We start from the raw sequence: 20528 nt of genomic DNA, 5'->3' as shown, positions 1-20528 counted from the left end.
AACTGTTCCTGGATGGTTGGGAGAAGTTGCACTCGGAGGATGTGTTGGTACCATTCTTTATTCATGGCTGTGTTCTTAGGCAAAATTGTGAGTGAGCCCACTCCCTTGGCTGAGAAGCAACCCCACACATGAATGGTCTCAGGATGCTTTACTGTTGGCATGACACAGGACTGATGGTAGCGCTCACCTTGTCTTCTCCGGACAAGCTTTTTTTACCCCAGTCTTCAGCAGTCCAATCCCTGTACCTTTTGCAGAATATCAGTCTGTCCCTGATGTTTTCCTGGAGAGAAGTGGCTTCTTTGCTGCCCTTCTTGACACCAGGCCATCCCCCAAAAGTCTTCACCTCACTGTGCGTGCAGATGCACTCACACCTGCCTGCTGCCATTCCTGAGCAAGCACTGTACTGGTGGTGCCCCGATCCCGCAGCTGAATCAACTTTAGGAGACGGTCCTGGCGCTTGCTGGACTTTCTTGGGTGCCCTGAAGCCTTCTTCACAACAATTGAACCGCTCTCCTTGAATTTCTTGATGATCCGATAAATGGTTGATTTAGGTGCAGTCTTACTGGCAGCTATATCCTTGCCTGTGAAGCCCTTTTTGTGCAAAGCAATGATGACGGCACGTGTTTCCTTGCAGGTAACCATGTTTGACAGAGGAAGAACAATGATTCCAAGTACCACCCTCCTTTTGAAGCTTCCAGTCTGTTATTCAAACTCAATCAGCATGACAGAGTGATCTCCAGCCTTGTCCTCGTCAACACTCACACCTGTGTTAACGAGAGAATCACTGACATGATGTCAGCTGGTACTTTTGTGGCAGGGCTGAAATGCAGTGGAAATGTTTTTTGGGGATTCAGTTCATTTGCATGGCAAAGAGGGACTTTGCAATTAATTGCAATTCATCTGGTCACTCTTCATAACATTCTGGAGTACATGCAAATTGCCATCATACAAACTGAGGCAGCAGACTTTGTGAAAATAATATTTGTGTCATTCTCAAAACTTTTGGCCACGACTGTATATACTCCACTTTAGGCACTCCTCCTTCTCTCCAATCCTTACATCTTATGGTTCCACAGGAAGAGGGTAACAGGATACTAAACCCTTATTACTCCCTTCAGGGGATCTGACCTGAACTCCTGACCTCAACCCCTCCTTCGCCGAATCCACAGATGTCCATCTGCTTCCCCTATAGCAATCCTGTGACTTCCTCCTGTCCACCCAACACATTCCACAGCCATCTGTCTTTCTACAGAGAACCATTCACTTCTGACGTAAAAGCCTGTATCTTTCACTCCTTTATATACTATGCTTCTGATCTATCATGCCTTTAGTATCTCAATGTTCAAAGTTTACCCTGAACCCAACAGTACTAAAAGAGCATGCAGAAGATCTAGCCCCTGTCATCACACACATAGTTAACACCACCTACTGGCAGGAGACTGTTCCTGCTGCCTGGAACACTGACAATGTGTGTCCCCATACCTAAAGTGTCAAACCCATGTACAACGGTCGACTGGAGGCCCATCTCTCTAACTTCATGCCTTGGAAAAATCCAGGAGAACTTCATCAACAACAAAAAAACTCATGCCAACAGTGCACAAATCAGTATGCCTACCTACCAAAGTCCAGCACTACTACCACCCTTGTGAAAGCCACAGGCTAGTAACCATCACTTTCTGTCTTCTTCCTGTGGTGTAGCTGTGGAGCCAGGCTAGTAACCATCACTTTCTGTCTTCTTCCTGTGGTGTAGCTGTAGAGCCAGGCTAGTAACCATCACCCTCTGCCTTCTTCCTGTGGTGTAGCTGTGGAGCCAGGCTAGTAACCATCACCCTCTGTCTTCTTCCTGTGGTGTAGCTGTGGAGCCAGGCTAGTAACCATCACCCTCTGCCTTCTTCCTGTGGTGTAGCTGTGGAGCCAGGCTAGTAACCATCACCCTCTGTCTTCTTCCTGTGGTGTAGCTGTGGAGCCAGGCTAGTAACCATCACCCTCTGCCTTCTTCCTGTGGTGTAGCTGTGGAGCCAGGCTAGTAACCATCACCCTCTGCCTTCTTCCTGTGGTGTAGCTGTGGAGCCAGGGTAGTAACCATCACCCTCTGTCTTCTTCCTGTGGTGTAGCTGTGGAGCCAGGCTAGTAACCATCACCCTCTGTCTTCTTCCTGTGGTGTAGCTGTGGAGCCAGGCTAGTAACCATCACCCTCTGTCTTCTTCCTGTGGTGTAGCTGTGGAGCCAGGCTAGTAACCATCACCCTCTGTCTTCTTCTTCCTGTGGTGTAGCTGTGGAGCCAGGCTAGTAACCATCACCCTCTGTCTTCTTCCTGTGGTGTAGCTGTGGAGCCAGGCTAGTAACCATCACCCTCTGTCTTCTTCCTGTGGTGTAGCTGTGGAGCCAGGCTAGTAACCATCACCCTCTGTCTTCTTCCTGTGGTGTAGCTGTGGAGCCAGGCTAGTAACCATCACCCTCTGTCTTCTTCCTGTGGTGTAGCTGTGGAGCCAGGCTAGTAACCATCACCCTCTGTCTTCTTCCTGTGGTGTAGCTGTGGAGCCAGGCTAGAAACCATCACCCTCTGTCTTCTTCTTCCTGTGGTGTAGCTGTGGAGCCAGGCTAGTAACCATCACCCTCTGTCTTCTTCCTGTGGTGTAGCTGTGGAGCCAGGCTAGTAACCATCACCCTCTGTCTTCTTCCTGTGGTGTAGCTGTGGAGCCAGGGTAGTAACCATCACCCTCTGCCTTCTTCCTGTGGTGTAGCTGTGGAGCCAGGCTAGTAACCATCACCCTCTGTCTTCTTCCTGTGGTGTAGCTGTGGAGCCAGGCTAGTAACCATCACCCTCTGTCTTCTTCCTGTGGTGTAGCTGTGGAGCCAGGCTAGTAACCATCACCCTCTGTCTTCTTCCTGTGGTGTAGCTGTGGAGCCAGGCTAGTAACCATCACCCTCTGTCTTCTTCCTGTGGTGTAGCTGTGGAGCCAGGCTAGTAACCATCACCCTCTGTCTTCTTCTTCCTGTGGTGTAGCTGTGGAGCCAGGCTAGTAACCATCACCCTCTGTCTTCTTCTTCCTGTGGTGTAGCTGTGGAGCCAGGCTAGTAACCATCACCCTCTGTCTTCTTCCTGTGGTGTAGCTGTGGAGCCAGGCTAGTAACCATCACCCTCTGCCTTCTTCCTGTGGTGTAGCTGTGGAGCCAGGCTAGTAACCATCACCCTCTGTCTTCTTCCTGTGGTGTAGCTGTGGAGCCAGGCTAGTAACCATCACCCTCTGTCTTCTTCCTGTGGTGTAGCTGTGGAGCCAGGCTAGTAACCATCACCCTCTGTCTTCTTCCTGTGGTGTAGCTGTGGAGCCAGGCTAGTAACCATCACCCTCTGCCTTCTTCCTGTGGTGTAGCTGTGGAGCCAGGCTAGTAACCATCACCCTCTGTCTTCTTCCTGTGGTGTAGCTGTGGAGCCAGGCTAGTAACCATCACCCTCTGTCTTCTTCCTGTGGTGTAGCTGTGGAGCCAGGCTAGTAACCATCACCCTCTGTCTTCTTCCTGTGGTGTAGCTGTGGAGCCAGGCTAGTAACCATCACCCTCTGTCTTCTTCTTCCTGTGGTGTAGCTGTGGAGCCAGGCTAGTAACCATCACCCTCTGTCTTCTTCCTGTGGTGTAGCTGTGGAGCCAGGCTAGTAACCTTGGACACAATGTCAGATAGATGTTGCAGGAGCTTTGCGTGATCTACTCAATCAAAGGCTTTGACATATCAGCCAGTAACACCCTCACCATTGTTGTTTTTTTGGAGTGGTAACAACAACTAAGTATCTTGGTTTTCATCTAGACTCTAACCTCAGTGGTGACACACATGTGGAGCAGTCAGTGAGAAAGGCCTCAAAACACCTTCACTTTTTGACAGTTCTTGCCAGAAAAGGCATACCCACTGAAAATCTGGTCACAATCTATACTACACTGGTAAAGCCTTGTCTGGAATACGGTGAAGTGAAGTTGGATGCAGTAAAAAGCAGCAGGTCCAACTATGCAGGGTGCAGAGGAGGTCCTTGAGGAACATCTCCAGAGGTGGAGCAGTCCAACCACAGCTCCCCTCACTGCAGAGCAGGCGAGAGCAGGCTGCAGTGCATCTGGTGAAGGACATGCACACTTTTGACCATCCACTGAATGACCTGCTCCCTCCAACAAGAGGTACCACCAGGCTCCTGAGAAACAGCCACAAACTGTCCTGTATAACTGCCCGTACGAACCACCTGTGAAACGCTACTCTACCCACTACTATCACTCTATAATAACTCTACCCTTAAATGGTTCTCCCAAAAATTCTATTTTTTTTAATCACATTTCAATATTTACATTTCTTTCCATCATGAAAAATGTACTGTAATGTTTACAATTGTTCAATATTCTATTTATGTCACGTATTATGTGTTATGTATTTTAAATGAGTGTTTTATTATTAGTAATGTAAAGTCTGCATTTCTTGAAGTTTCATCTGTGAGCAAGAATAAATAAACTCAAACTCATTATCTTTAGCAGATTAACAGTTCTTGGGGGCTCAACAAAAAAAACGATTTGTGATTTTGTTCATACCGGTGAACCGGCGTTTGAGTTGTGTGGTAACAATATCAAGTCTTATCTCTGGTATAACTTGGCATACATCATTCAAGACTGAGTTTATATTGTGTCCAGCCCAATGGACATATAATGTACAATGTCTCAGGAAAGACTGGGTTGTCAATACTCGGTATAGAAAACAGTCGGATCCGCAAATTGGATCTACAGGCCGTGGTGAAAACATTAGCACACAAACATGCAAGGCGACACAGTCACATACTGTAGCTACTATAGGCCAGGCTCATACTGTAGCTGCTAGAGGCCAGACTCATACTGTAGCTGCTAGAGGCCAGGCTCATACTGTAGCTACTAGAGGCCAGGCTCATACTGTAGCTGCTAGAGGCCAGGCTCATACTGTAGCTAGTAGAGGCCAGGCTCATACTGTAGCTGCTAGAGGCCAGGCTCATACTGTAGCTACTAGAGGCCAGGCTCATACTGTAGCTACTAGAGGCCAGGCTCATACTGTAGCTAGTAGAGGCCAGGCTCATACTGTAGCTACTAGAGGCCAGTCTCATACTGTAGCTGCTAGAGGCCAGGCTCATACTGTAGCTGCTAGAGGCCAGGCTCATACTGTAGCTACTAGAGGGCAGGCTCATACTGTAGCTACTAGAGGCCAGGCTCATACTGTAGCTAGTAGAGGCCAGGCTCATACTGTAGCTACTAGAGACCAGGCTCATACTGTAGCTAGTAGAGGCCAGGCTCATACTGTAGCTACTAGAGGCCAGCCTCATACTGTAGCTGCTAGAGGCCAGGCTCATACTGTAGCTACTAGAGGCCAGGCTCATACTGTAGCTAGTAGAGGGCAGGCTCATACTGTAGCTACTAGAGGCCAGGCTCATACTGTAGCTACTAGAGGCCAGGCTCATACTGTAGCTAGTAGAGGACAGGCTCATACTGTAGCTGCTAGAGGCCAGGCTCATACTGTAGCTACTAGAGGCCAGACTCATACTGTAGCTGCTAGAGGCCAGGCTCATACTGTAGCTAGTAGAGGCCAGGCTCATACTGTAGCTGCTAGAGGCCAGGCTCATACTGTAGCTACTAGAGGCCAGGCTCATACTGTAGCTACTAGAGGCCAGGCTCATACTGTAGCTAGTAGAGGCCAGGCTCATACTGTAGCTACTAGAGGCCAGCCTCATACTGTAGCTACTAGAGGACAGGCTCATACTGTAGCTGCTAGAGGCCAGGCTCATACTGTAGCTAGTAGAGGCCAGGCTCATACTGTAGCTACTAGAGGCCAGGCTCATACTGTAGCTACTAGAGACCAGCCTCATACTGTAGCTGCTAGAGGCCAGGCTCATACTGTAGCTGCTAGAGGCCAGGCTCATACTGTAGCTACTAGAGAAAAGGCTCATACTGTAGCTACTAGAGGCCAGGCTCATACTGTAGCTAGTAGAGGACAGGCTCATACTGTAGCTACTAGAGGCCAGGCTCATACTGTAGCTAGTAGAGGCCAGGCTCATACTGTAGCTACTAGAGGCCAGGCTCATACTGTAGCTGCTAGAGGCCAGGCTCATACTGTAGCTGCTAGAGGCCAGGCTCATACTGTAGCTACCAAAGCCGACTACCTTTTTCCAAAATGTTTAGGCTATTTGATGTGTAATTTTTATGAAGAGTTTCTAAATAGCAACTAAATAGTAGCTAAATACTGTATATAGCTATAGATAGTAGGCTACACTGCATAATGAAACAACGTAAGCTGGTGTTTTGAGGGTGTGCTGACTATTATTTGGCATTAATAGACTGGTTTTACGCACAACTTTCTATCCAAGCTGGGAGAGTGCGAGGACGGCTCATGTCATGCAGGTTCAGGTAGGCTATACAGGACAGTTGTATTTTTTTTAGCAATTGGTTTGTTATTAGTATTCTGTTGTATCGAACATGTATTTCATAAATCTGCAATGTTTGAATTTCCAACTTGAATTACTGAACAAATAATGACATTATTGCTGCCAGCCAGCAGTCTAAATGGCAGCCTTGTGACACTGTGGATAGCTTTGTGAAATGTTTGACTTAACATGAGAAAATTACAATCAATTAGGCCTAATAAACATTTATCCATTAGCTAAAGCAAAGCTATAGGCTACATGCCCTGGCACCACAGAAACTCTATAATCGATTCACATCAACTTGTTGCAATTTCAGCACCAAGGGCAGAGATCGGTAGTCTATACTTTTTGAGTGGCTATCTGGCTGACGCATTCGTTTGTCTTTTTTTAAATGGGGGGGTATTCCGACCTTGCGGGGGGGGGGGGGGTCCAGAGATGCTGCATTACGCCAGCGCCAATTAGCTTTGGTCAAACAGAATCAATAGGCTATGAACAGGTGTTATGCGAAGGATTGTGCATTATATACGATGCAAGCTTTTGCAAGGGAGATTCAACTAAAGTTATTAAGCAAAATAAAATGTGTTAAAGGCATGCAGTGTGAATGAGTTAGTACCATAAAGCATACATGACATGCAGAGGGAGGAATAGCTAAACATCTCAAATAGAAGAGCCTATCCCAGCAGCCAAACTGGTTGTAATGACATCACTGACATCATTATGGTTTGTAAAAAAACATTTCGTAAATATCTTTTTAGCAACCAGAAAAATACATCTTCATCTGGTTGTAATACGGGTTATAGCTGACCAGATAACAACCAAAATACGATGTCTTTCTTTATGTCGTCGTGAAAACAATGATTGTTTAGTTCTAATCTGGTGATATGACAGAGAATCTGTTTATAACAACAACAAAAATGTGACGTCACATCACATGCAACATTTTGCCCGTTGGGGATTTTTTAGCTACAGCAGGGGAAAGAGAATCCAAGTGAGAAAAGAATCCACAGCCAAGTGAATCCATGCCATGCCTTTTCTTTATACTGAAACAGATAAAGAAATTACATTTAAAAAAGACTGGCTTACCGGACTTCTCCTCTACAAGAGTAACAGATGTAGGAGAGAGAGGGAGATGGAGAGAGAAAGGGAGGAGAGAGAAAGGAAAGATTGAGAGAGAAAGGGAAGATGGAGAGAGAAAGGGAAGATGGAGAGAGAAAGGGAAGATGGAGAGAGGGAGATAAAGGGAAGATGGAGAGAAAGGGAAGATGGAGAGAGAAAGGGAAGATTGAGAGAGAAAGGGAAGATGGAGAGAGAAAGGGAAGATTGAGAGAGAAAGGGAAGATGGAGAGAGAAAGGGAAGATGGAGAGAGAGGGAGATAAAGGGAAGATGGAGAGAAAGGGAAGATGGAGAGAGAAAGGGAAGATTGAGAGAGAAAGGGAAGATGGAGAGAGAAAGGGAAGATGGAGAGAGAGGGAGATAAAGGGAAGATGGAGAGAAAGGGAAGATGGAGAGAGAAAGGGAAGATTGAGAGAGAAAGGGAAGATGGAGAGAGAAAGGGAAGATGGAGAGAGAGGGAGATAAAGGGAAGATGGAGAGAAAGGGAAGATGGAGAGAGAAAGGGAAGATGGAGAGAGAAAGGGAAGATGGAGAGAGAAAGGGAAGATGGAGAGAGAAAGGGAAGATGGAGAGAGAAAGGGAAGATGGAGAGAGAGGGAGATAAAGGGAAGATGGAGAGAAAGGGAAGATGGAGAGAGAAAGGGAAGATGGAGAGAGAAAGGGAAGATGGAGAGAGAAAGGGAAGATGGAGAGAGAGGGAGATAAAGGGAAGATGGAGAGAAAGGGAAGATGGAGAGAGAAAGGGAAGATGGAGAGAGAAAGGGAAGATGGAGAGAGAAAGGGAAGAGGGGGAGATGAAGAGGGGGAGGAAGTGAGAGGAGGAACAGATATTCAGATGTTTAGTACATTCCAGATCATATCACTGGCTAGAATTAGCTGTAGCTGTCTCCAGTTTCAACAAACCGATTCATATAATACTTAATATAACACCAGAGAGAGCTAGCTTTCTTGGAGTAGCAGTTACAATGACCCAAGTTTAAGTTCAAGTTCAGTCAGGGACATTGCACTTTATCCTACTTCACTAGGTACAGATCTAGGGTCAGCATTCCCTTAACAATTAGTGGGGAAAATGCTAAACTGACCCAAAATCACCGTCTAGGGACAACTTCACCCTACTCCAGTTACATACAGTTAGAACAGCAAGGACTCACCAAAGAGGGAGATAGAGCCAAACCCCCAACGGAAGCTTTCAGTTCATCCATGGAGGGGACGGCACACTTGGCAGTGTCGGAGGGCAACGGCTTGATCTTGATCTTGAACTTCCTGTTGTCGTCCTCATCCTCAGTGTCGCTGGAGGAGAAGTGCTGCTTGCCTTTGGGAGCTGGTGAACACTCATTAAGTAAGAAGATCTTTTACATACAGATGTAGGATCTTAATTTGAGCCAGTTTGCTACAGAAGGAAAATAATCCTGCAGCAAAAGGAAATGTGAATTATTATGTGGATTATAATAAATGTATATTTTTTTGTAGGGGTTCGTACATTTTTCGTTAGGGAAAATCAAGTCTGTCATTTTAAAGTGGAAATTACAAACTTTAGAAGCCTTTTTCAATCTTGAATACATTACAAGTTTGCATTTCCGGTGGAAATTTGTCCTTTGGTCTGATGAGTCCAAATTTGAGATTTTTGGTTCCAACCGCTGTGTCTTTGTGAGATGCGGTGTGGGTGAAAGGATGATCTTCGCATGTGTATTTCCCACCGTAAAGCATGGAGGAGGAGGTGTTATGGTGTGGGGGTGCTTTGCTGGTGACACTGCCTGTGATTTATTTAGAATTCAAGGCACACTTAACCAGCATGGCTACCACAGCATTCTGCAGCGATACGCCATCCCATCTGGTTTGGGCTTAGTGGGACTATCATTTGTTTCTCAACAGGACAATGACCCAACACACCTCCAGGCTGTGTAAGAGATAATTGACCAAGAAGGAGAGTGACGGAGTGCTACATCAGATGACCTGGCCTCCACACTCCCTCGACCTCAACCAAATTAAGATGATTTGGGATGAGTTGGGCCGCATAGTAAAGTAAAAGCAGCCAACAGGTGCTCATCATATGTGGAAACTCCTTCAAGACTGTTGGAAAAATATTCCAGGTGAAGATGGTTGAGAGAATGCCAAGAGGGTGCAAAGCTGTCATCAAGGCAAATGGTGGCTATTTGAAGGATCTCAAATATAAAATATATTTAGATTTGTTTAACACTTTTTTGGTTACTACATGATTCCATATGTGTTATTTCATAGTTTTGATGTCTTCACTATTATTCTACAATGTAGAAAATAGTAAAAATAAAGAAAGGTATTCTAAAACTTTTGACCGGTAGTGTATCTCACTGCTGAAAACTAGAATATCTCACATCATCATGAGGCTCAATTGCTGATTTGATCCTAGGCCAGTGATTAGGGGTTACACAAACCTACATGTTCAATTGAAACCAATGGTATTAAAAACGTTCTAGGCAGGATGCAACAGAGATAGCGAGGGGAAACACTCTTATGTGACTCTAGACTGTTTTCACTCTTTTGGTCCTGCAGGTCAGGTTCACTCAAATGTAGAGCATAAAGATAGAGAGGGTGTCTGAGTGATTTGGCCTATTTAACATAGAGATCCACTGGGCCAATATGTCACTCAGCTAGCTAAACAGGTCGATAGCTTAGCAGTCAGTGTCCCAAGACGGTTGCCTGTGTAACAGCTTAGCTTCCACCCCTGTCTGCCCTGAGTTGGGCGTGAACCAGGGACCCTCTGCACACATTAACACTGATCACCAAAAGAAGCATAATAACGCCGACCAGGACAACAGTATCTCTCTAGATCTCAGGGCAGGATAACAGTACCTCTCTAGGTCTCAGGGCAGGATAACAGTACCTCTCTAAGTCTCAGGGCAGGACAACAGTACCTCTCTAGGTCTCAGGGCAGGATAACAGTACCTCTCTAAGTCTCAGGGCAGGACAACAGTACCTCTCTAGGTCTCAGGGCAGGACAACAGTACCTCTCTAAGTCTCAGGGCAGGACAACAGTACCTCTCTAAGTCTCAGGGCAGGACAACAGTACCTCTCTAAGTCTCAGGGCAGGACAACAGTACCTCTGTAGGTCTCAGGGCAGGACAACAGTACCTCTCTAGGTCTCAGGGTAGGACAACAGTACCTCTCTAGGTCTCAGGGCAGGACAACAGTACCTCTCTAGATCTCAGGGCAGGACAACAGTACCTCTCTAGGTCTCAGGGCAGGACAACAGTACCTCTCTAGGTCTCAGGGCAGGACAACAGTACCGCTCTAGGTCTCAGGGCAGGACAACAGTACCTCTCTAGGTCTCAGGGCAGGACAACAGTACCTCTCTAGGTCTCAGGGCAGGACAACAGGACCTCTCTAGGTCTCAGGGCAGGACAACAGTACCTCTCTAGGTCTCAGGGCAGGACAACAGTACCTCTCTAGGTCTCAGGGCAGGACAACAGTACCTCTCTAGGTCTCAGGGCAGGACAACAGTACCTTTCTAGGTCTCAGGGCAGGACAACAGTACCTCTCTAGGTCTCAGGGCAGGACAACAGTACCTCTCTAGGTCTCAGGGCAGGACAACAGTACCTCTCTAGGTCTCAGGGCAGGACAACAGTACCTCTCTAGGTCTCAGGGCAGGACAACAGTACCTCTCTAGGTCTCAGGGCAGGATAACAGGACCTCTCTAGGTCTCAGGGCAGGACAACAGTACCTCTCTAGGTCTCAGGGCAGGACAACAGTACCTCTCTAGGTCTCAGGGCAGGACAACAGTACCTCTCTAGGTCTCAGGGCAGGACAACAGTACCTCTCTAGGTCTCAGGGCAGGACAACAGTACCTCTCTAGGTCTCAGGGCAGGACAACAGTACCTCTCTAGGTCTCAGGGCAGGACAACAGTACCTCTCTAGGTCTCAGGGCAGGACAACAGTACCTCTCTACGTCTCAGGGCAGGACAACAGTACCTCTCTAGGTCCCAGGGCAGGTGACGTCACTTGCACTATGCCCGCTACTAGCTCACTGCTAACTAGCTAGCCATTCCACATGGACTACATCTGATCATCTAAAAGGATATTTTCTCTCTCCTCTCCGGGTCTGAGACTGAAGCCCTCAGCGTCCACGTCTGGAGCGGCCTGTAACAGGAAGTAAATATGTAAGTGGTAAAATGACTGTTTGTGACATCGTGTAACAACAAATACATTCACTTCTCTCATTGCTAGTGGGGAAAGAAACGCACACATAAAAAAACTGCAGTCCTGTGTTTTTATAGCTGGAGAGGTTTGAAGATGCTTGTTTGTTAAGACTCACACAAACTTAATGTACGATTCTGAAAAGAGACATCACGTTTTGATTCCAAAATCAATGTTACACGAGGATGATTGATTGCCATAATCAGGACAGTTGTTGGGAGCAGAAGTGGAAGTGACGTCTGGTTGTGGGAAGTAAAGTTTAGAATGTGGTTTCCCCATTGTGGTTGAAACATCTTCATAAGCAAAGTATTGCATAAGCGGTTCTGAAATTGTAATATATTTTCTTAATTTTTATTAGTCACGTCAGATATTAGTCACTATTCATTAGTCACTAGTCACTAGTCACTATTCATTAGTTATTAGTCACTAGTCACTATTCATTAGTCACTAGTCACTAGTCACATTCATTAGTTATTAGTCACTAGATATTAGTCACTATTCATTAGTTATTAGCCACTAGATATTAGTCACTATTCATTAGTTATTAGTCACTAGACATTAGTCAGTATTCATTAGTTATTAGTCACTAAACATTAGTCACTATTCATTAGTTATTAGTCACTAGACATTAGTCATTATTCATTAGTTATTAGTCACTAGTCACTATTCATTAGTTATTAGTCACTAGACATTAGTCACTATTCATTAGTTATTAGTCACTAGACATTAGTCATTATTCATTAGTTATTAGTCACTAGTCATTAGTCACTATTCATTAGTTATTAGTCACTAGACATTAGTCACTATTCATGAGTTATTAGTCACAAGATAATAGTTATTAGTCACTAGACATTAGTCACTATTCATTAGTTATTAGTCACTAGACATTAGTCACTATTCATTAGTTATTAGTCACTAGTCACTATTCATTAGTTATTAGTCACTATTCATTAGTTATTAGTCACTAGATATTAGTCACTATTCATTAGTTATTAGTCACTAGTCATTAGTCACTATTCATTAGTTATTAGTCACTAGTCACTATTCATTAGTTATTAGTCACTATTCATTAGTTATTAGTCACAAGATATTAGTTATTAGTCACTAGACATTTGTCACTATTCATTAGTTATTAGTCACTAGATATTAGTCATTATTATCTAGCCCTGCTCATTATACCTTATCCAACCTCTCAGTTCCTCCACCCACACATGCTATGACATCTTCTGGTTTCAATGATGTTTCTAGAGACAATATCTCTCTCATAATCACGAAATGCCTAGGTTTACCTCCTCTGTACTCACATCCCACCATACCTTTGTCTGTACATTATACCTTGAAGCTATTTTATCGCCCCCAGAAACCTGCTCCTTTTTCTCTCTATTCTGGACGTCACAGACGACCAATTCTTATAGCTTTTAGCCGTACCCTCATACTTATTCTTCTCTGCTCCTCTGGGGATGTAGAGGTGAATCCAGGCCCTGCAGTGCCTGGCTCCACTCCTACTCCCCAGGCGCTCTCTTTTGATGACTTCTGTAACCGTAATAACCTTGGTTTCATGCATGTTAACATTAGAAGCCTCCTCCCTAAGTTTGTTTTATTCACTGCTTTAGCACACTCTGCCAACCCGGATGTCCTAGCTGTGTCTGAATCTTGGCTTAGGAAGTCCACCAAAAACTCTGAAATCTTCATCCCTAACTACAACGTTTTCAGACAAGATAGAACGACCAAAGGGGGCGGTGTTGCAATCTACTGCAGAGATAGCCTGCAGAGTTCTGTCCTGCTATCCAGGTCTGTACCCAAACAATTTGAACTTCTACTTTTAAAAATCCACCTCTCCAAAAACAAGTCTCTCACCGTTGCCGCCTGCTATAGACCCCCCTCGGCCCCTAGTTGTGCTCTGGACACCATATGTGAACTGATTGCCCCCCATCTATCTTCAGAGCTCGTGCTACTAGGTGACCTAAACTGGGACATACTTAACACCCCAGCCATCCTACAATCCAAGCTTGATGCCCTCAATCTCACACAAATTATTAATGAACCCACCAGGTACAACCCCAAAGCCGCAAACACTGGCACCCTCATACATATCATCCTAACCAACGTGCCCTCTAAATACACCTCTGCTGTTTTCAACCAAGATCTCAGCGATCACTGCCTCATTGCCTGCACCCGTAATGGGTCAGCGGTCAAACGACCTCCACTCATCACTGTCAAACGCTCCCTGAAACATTTCAACGAGCAAGCCTTTCTAATCGACCTGGCCCTGGTATCCTGGAAGGATATTGACCTCATCCCGTCAGTAGAGGATGCCTGGTTATTTTTTTTAAATGCCTTCCTCTCCATCTTAAATAAGCATGCCCCTTTCAAGAAATTTAGAACCAGGAACAGATATAGCCCTTGGTTCTCCCCAGACCTGACTGCCCTTAACCAACACAAAAATATCCTGTGGCGTTCTGCATTAGCATCGAACTGCCCCCGCGATATGCAACTTTTTAGGGAAGTTAGAAACCAATACACACAGGCAGTTAGAAACGCCAAGGCTAGCTTTTTCAAACAGAAATTCGCTTCGTGCAACTCCAACTCTAAAAAGTTCTGGGACATTGTAAAGTCCATGGAGAATAAGAACACCTCCTCCCAACTGCCCACTGCACTGAGGATAGGAAACTCTGTCACCACCGATAAGCCCACTATAATTGAGAATTTCAATAAGCATTTTTCTACGGCTGGCCATGCTTTCCACCTAACTACCCCTACTGCATTCAACAGCACTGCACCCCCCACAGCTACTCGCCCAAGCCTCCCCCATTTCTCCTTCTCCCAAATCCATTCAGCTGATGTTCTGAAAGAGCTGCAAAATCTGGACCCCTACAAATCAGCTGGGCTTGACTATCTGGACCCTTTCTTTCTAAAATTATCTGCCGAAATTATTGCAACCCCTATTACTAGCCTGTTCAACCTCTCTTTCGTGTCGTCTGAGATTCCCATAGATTGGAAAGCAGCTGCTGTCATCCCCCTCTTCAAAGGAGGTGACACTCTTGACCCAAATTGCTACAGACCTATATCCATCCTACCCTGCCTTTCTAAGGTCTTCGAAAGCCAAGTCAACAAACAGATTACCGACCATTTCGAATCCCACCGCACCCTCTCCGCTATGCAATCTGGTTTCAGAGCTGGTGGGTGCACCTCAGCCACGCTCAAGGTCCTAAACGACATCGTAACCGCCATCGATAAGAAACAATACTGTGCTGCCGTATTCATTGACCTGGCCAAAGCTTTTGACTCTGTTAATCACCACATCCTCATCGGCAGACTCAGTAGCCTTGGTTTCTCAAACGATTGCGTCGCCTGGTTCACCAACTACTTCTCTGACAGAGTTCAGTGTGTCAAATCGGAGGGCCTACTGTCTGGACCTCTGGCAGTCTCTATGGGGGTACCACAGGGTTCAATTCTTGGGCTAACTCTTTTCTCTGTATACATAAATGATGTCGCTCTTGCTGCTGGTGAATCTCTGATCCACCTCTACGCAGACGACACCATTCTGTACACTTCTGGCCCTTCTTTGGACACTGTGTTAACAACCCTCCAGACGAGCTTCAATGCCATTCAACTCTCCTTCCGTGGTCTCCAACTGCTCCTAAACACAAGTAAAACTAAATGCATGCTCTTCAACCGATCGCTGCCTGCACCTGCCCGCCTGTCCAGCATCACTTCTCTGGACGGTTCTAACTTAGAATTTGTGGACAACTACAAATACCTAGGTGTCTGGTTAGACTGTAAACTCTCCTTCCAGACTTACATCAATCATCTCCAATCCAAAGTGAAATCTCGAATTGGCTTCCTATTTCGCAACAAAGCATCCTTCACTCATGCTGCCAAACATACCCTCGTAAAACTGACCATCCTACCAATCCTCGACTTCGGCGATGTCATTTACAAAATAGCTTCCAATACCCTACTCAACAAGCTGGATGCAGTCTATCACAGTGCCATCCGTTTTGTCACCAAAGCCCCATATACTACCCACCACTGCGACCTGTACGCTCTCGTTGGCTGGCCTTCGCTTCATAATCGTCGCCAAACACATTGGCTCCAGGTCATCTACAAGACCCTGCTAGGTAAAGTCCCCCCTTATCTCCGCTCACTGGTCACCATAGCAGCACCCACCTGTAGCACGCGCTCCAGCAGGTATATCTCTCTGGTCACCCCTAAAGCCAACTCCTCCTTTGGTCGTCTCTCCTTCCAGTTCTCTGCTGCCAATGACTGGAACGAACTACAAAAATCTCTGAAACTGGAAACACTTATCTCCCTCACTAGCTTTAAGCACCAGCTGTCAGAGCAGCTCACAGATCACTGCACCTGTACATAGCCCATCTATAATTTAGCCCAAACTACTACCTCTTCCCCTACTGTATTTATTTATTTTATTTATTTTGCTCCTTTGCACCATGTTATTTATATTTTATCTCTGAACTTTCTTCAAACTACAAATCTACCATTCCAGTGTTTTTCCTGCTATACTTTATTTACTTTGCCACCATGGCATTTTTTTGCCTTTACCTCCCTTATCTCACATAATTTGCTCACATTGTATATAGTCTTATTTTTTTTTCTACTGCATCATTGATTGTATGTTGTTTTACTCCATGTGTAACTCTGTGTTTTTGTATGTTGTCGAACTGCTTTGCTTTATCTTGGCCAGGTCGCAATTGTAAATGAGAACTTGTTCTCAACTTGCCTACCTGGTTAAATAAAGGTGAAATAAATAAATAAATAAAATTATTCATTAGTTATTAGTCACTAGACATTAGTCACTATTCATTAGTTATTAGTCACTAGACATTAGTCATTATTTATTAGTTATTAGTCACTAGTCATTAGTCACTATTCATTAGTTATTAGTCACTAGTCATTAGTTATTAGTCACTATTCATTAGTTATTAGTCACTAGACATTAGTCACTATTCATTAGTTATTAGTCACTATTCATTAGTTATTAGTCACTAGATATTAGTCACTATTCATTAGTTATTAGTCACAAGATATTAGTTATTAGTCACTAGACATTAGTCATTATTCATTCGTTTTTTGTCACTAAACATTAGTCACTATTCATTAGTTATTAGTCACTAGATATTAGTCACTATTCATTAGTTATTAGTAACTAGTCACTATTCATTAGTTATTAGTAACTATTCATTAGTTATTAGTCACTAGACATTAGTCACTATTCATTAGTTATTAGTCACTAGACATTAGTCATTATTCATTAGTTATTAGTCACCAGTCACTATTCATTAGTTATTAGTCACTCTTCATTAGTTATTAGTCACTAGACATTAGTCACTATTCATTAGTTATTAGTCACTAGACATTAGTCACTATTCATTAGTTATTAGTCACTAGATATTAGTCATTATTCATTAGTTATTAGTCACTAGACATTAGTCACTATTCATTAGTTATTAGTCACTAGATATTAGTCATTATTCATTAGTTATTAGTCACTAGACATTAGTCACTATTCATTCGTTATTAGTCACTAGACATTAGTCATTATTTATTAGTTATTAGTCACTAGTCATTAGTCACTATTCATTAGTTATTAGTCACTAGTCATTAGTTATTAGTCACTATTCATTAGTTATTAGTCACTAGACATTAGTCACTATTCATTAGTTATTAGTCACTAGATATTAGTCACTATTCATTAGTTATTAGTCACTAGTCACTATTCATTAGTTATTAGTCACTATTCATTAGTTATTAGTCACTAGACATTAGTCATTATTCATTAGTTATTAGTCACTAGACATTAGTCATTATTCATTAGTTATTAGTCACTAGTCACTATTCATTAGTTATTAGTCACTAGACATTAGTCACTATTCATTAGTTATTAGTCACTAGACATTAGTCATTATTCATTAGTTATTGGTCATTAGTCACTATTCATTAGTTATTAGTCACTAGACATTAGTCACTATTCATTAGTTATTAGTCACAAGATATTAGTTATTAGTCACAAGATATTAGTTATTAGTCACTAGACATTAGTCACTATTCATTAGTTATTAGTCACTAGACATTAGTCACTATTCATTAGTTATTAGTCACTAGTCACTATTCATGAGTTATTAGTCACTATTCATTAGTTATTAGTCACTATTCATTAGTTATTAGTCACTAGATATTAGTCACTATTCATTAGTTATTAGTCACTATTCATTAGTTATTAGTCACTTGATATTAGTCACTATTCATTAGTTATTAGTCACTAGTCACTATTCATTAGTTATTAGTCACTATTCATTAGTTATTAGTCACTAGATATTAGTCACTATTCATTAGTTATTAGTCACTAGACATTAGTCACTATTCATTAGTTATTAGTCACAAGATATTAGTTATTAGTCACTAGACATTAGTCATTATTCATGAGTTATTAGTCACTAGTCATTAGTCACTATTCATTAGTTATTAGTCACTAGACATTAGTCACTATTCATTAGTTATTAGTCACAAGATATTAGTTATTAGTCACAAGATATTAGTTATTAGTCACTAGACATTAGTCACTATTCATTAGTTATTAGTCACTAGATATTAGTCATTATTCATGAGTTATTAGTCACTAGACATTAGTCACTATTCATTAGTTATTAGTCACTAGATATTAGTCATTATTCATTAGTTATTAGTCACTAGACATTAGTCACTATTCATTCGTTATTAGTCACTAGACATTAGTCATTATTTATTAGTTATTAGTCACTAGTCATTAGTCACTATTCATTAGTTATTAGTCACTAGTCATTAGTAATTAGTCACTATTCATTAGTTATTAGTCACTAGACATTAGTCACTATTCATTAGTTATTAGTCACTATTCATTAGTTATTAGTCACTAGACATTAGTCACTATTCATTAGTTATTAGTCACTAGATATTAGTCACTATTCATTAGTTATTAGTCACTAGTCACTATTCATTAGTTATTAGTCACTATTCATTAGTTATTAGTCACTAGACATTAGTCATTATTCATTAGTTATTAGTCACTAGTCACTATTCATTAGTTATTAGTCACTCTTCATTAGTTATTAGTCACTAGACATTAGTCACTATTCATTAGTAATTAGTCACTAGACATTAGTCACTATTCATTAGTTATTAGTCACTAGATATTAGTCACTAGACATTAGTCATTAGTCATTCGTTTTTGTCACTAAACATTAGTCACTATTCATTAGTTATTAGTCAATAGACAGTCACTATTCATTAGTTATTAGTCACTAGATATTAGTCACTATTCATTAGTAATTAGTCACTAGACATTAGTCACTATTCATTAGTTATTAGTCACTAGATATTAGTTATTAGTCACTAGACATTAGTCACTATTCATTAGTTATTAGTCACTAGATATTAGTCATTATTCATTAGTTATTAGTCACTAGTCATTAGTCACTATTCATTAGTTATTAGTCACTAGTCACTATTCATTAGTTATTAGTCACAAGATGTTAGTTATTAGTCACTAGACATTAGTCACTATATATTAGTTATTAGTCACTAGTTATTAGTCACTATTCATTAGTTATTAGTCACTAGACATTAGTCACTATTCATTAGTTATTAGTCACTAGACATTAGTCACTATTCATTAGTTATTAGTCACTAGACATTAGTCACTATTCATTAGTTATTAGTCACTAGACATTAGTCACTAGTCACGTCATGAGTTTGAGTTTTGACAACCAGGGCGGCACTTCCTCTTTTATCCCTATAGCTGTTATTGCTTATTCCCTAACCCATTGTATTACTACTAATCACTGACACTATAGAGGGATCACGTACCGCACTGTGCTGTACATATCTACTTACATATCGCTCCCAATCAATCTCCCCATAATAGCCATTTGGAGCCCCGTTGGTCTTTTTCTGTGATAATGGAACGTGTCAGTGAGAAACTCTCATACCATCAAGCATTTTATACAGTTGAAGTCAGAAGTTTACATACACTTAGGTTGGAGTCATTAAAACTTGTTTTTCAACCACTCCACAAATTTCTTGTTAACAAACTATAGTTTAGGCAAGTCGGTTAGGACATCTACTTTGTGCATGACACAAGTAATTTTTCCAACAATTGTTAACAGACAGATTATTTCACTTATAATTCACTCTGGGTCAGAAGTTAACATACACTAAGTTGACAGCGCCTTTAAATAGCTTGGAAAATTCCAGAAAATTATGTCATGGCTTTAGAAGCTTCTGATAGGCTAATTGACATAATTTTAGTATCTAGTATCTATATCCACAGTATCTATATCCACAGTAAAACGAGTACTATATCGACATAACCTGAAAGGCCGCTCAGCAAGGAAGAAGCCACTGCTCCAAAACCGCCATAAAAAAAGCCAGACTACGGTTTGCAACTGCACATGGGGACAAAGATCGTACTTTTTGGAGAAATGTCCTCTGGTCTGATGAAACAAAAACAGAACTGTTTGGCCATAATGACCATCATTATGTTTGGAGGAAAAAGGGGGACGCTTGCAAGCCGAAGAACACCATCCCAACCGTGAAGCACGGGAGTGGCAGCATCAAGACATCAGTCAGGAAGTTAAAGCTTGGTCGCAAATGGGTCTTCCAAATGGACAATGACCCCAGGCATACTTCCAAAGTTGTGGCAAAATGGCTTAAGGACAACAAAGTCAAGGTATTGGAGTGGCCATCACAAAGCCCTGACCTCAATCCTATAGAAAAATGTGTGGGCAGAACTGAAAAAGCGTGTGCGAGCAAGGAGGCCTACAAACCTGATTCAG

General features: G+C 42.6%; 1 protein-coding gene across 1 annotated transcript in view; it reads right to left on the bottom strand.

The window, feature by feature from the left end:
* The window catches only part of LOC106598456 (SH3-containing GRB2-like protein 3-interacting protein 1), a 72572-nt gene that overhangs the window by 29402 nt on the left and 22642 nt on the right, over positions 1–20528 (bottom strand). Inside the window, exons 4-5 of the mRNA XM_082973266.1 lie at positions 11583–11640; positions 8679–8851 (exon numbers count right to left, since the gene is read on the bottom strand). Coding sequence (XP_082829392.1) covers positions 8679–8851; positions 11583–11640 — 231 coding nt within the window. The remainder of the gene's footprint in view (positions 1–8678; positions 8852–11582; positions 11641–20528) is intronic.

The sequence above is a fragment of the Salmo salar genome, chromosome 03 (genome assembly GCF_965601325.2).
Source record: "Salmo salar chromosome 03, fSalSal1, whole genome shotgun sequence".
Lineage (NCBI taxonomy): Eukaryota > Metazoa > Chordata > Actinopteri > Salmoniformes > Salmonidae > Salmo > Salmo salar.
The sequence above is the reverse complement of the archived record's forward strand: the minus strand, read 5'-3'. Positions and strand labels throughout refer to the sequence as shown.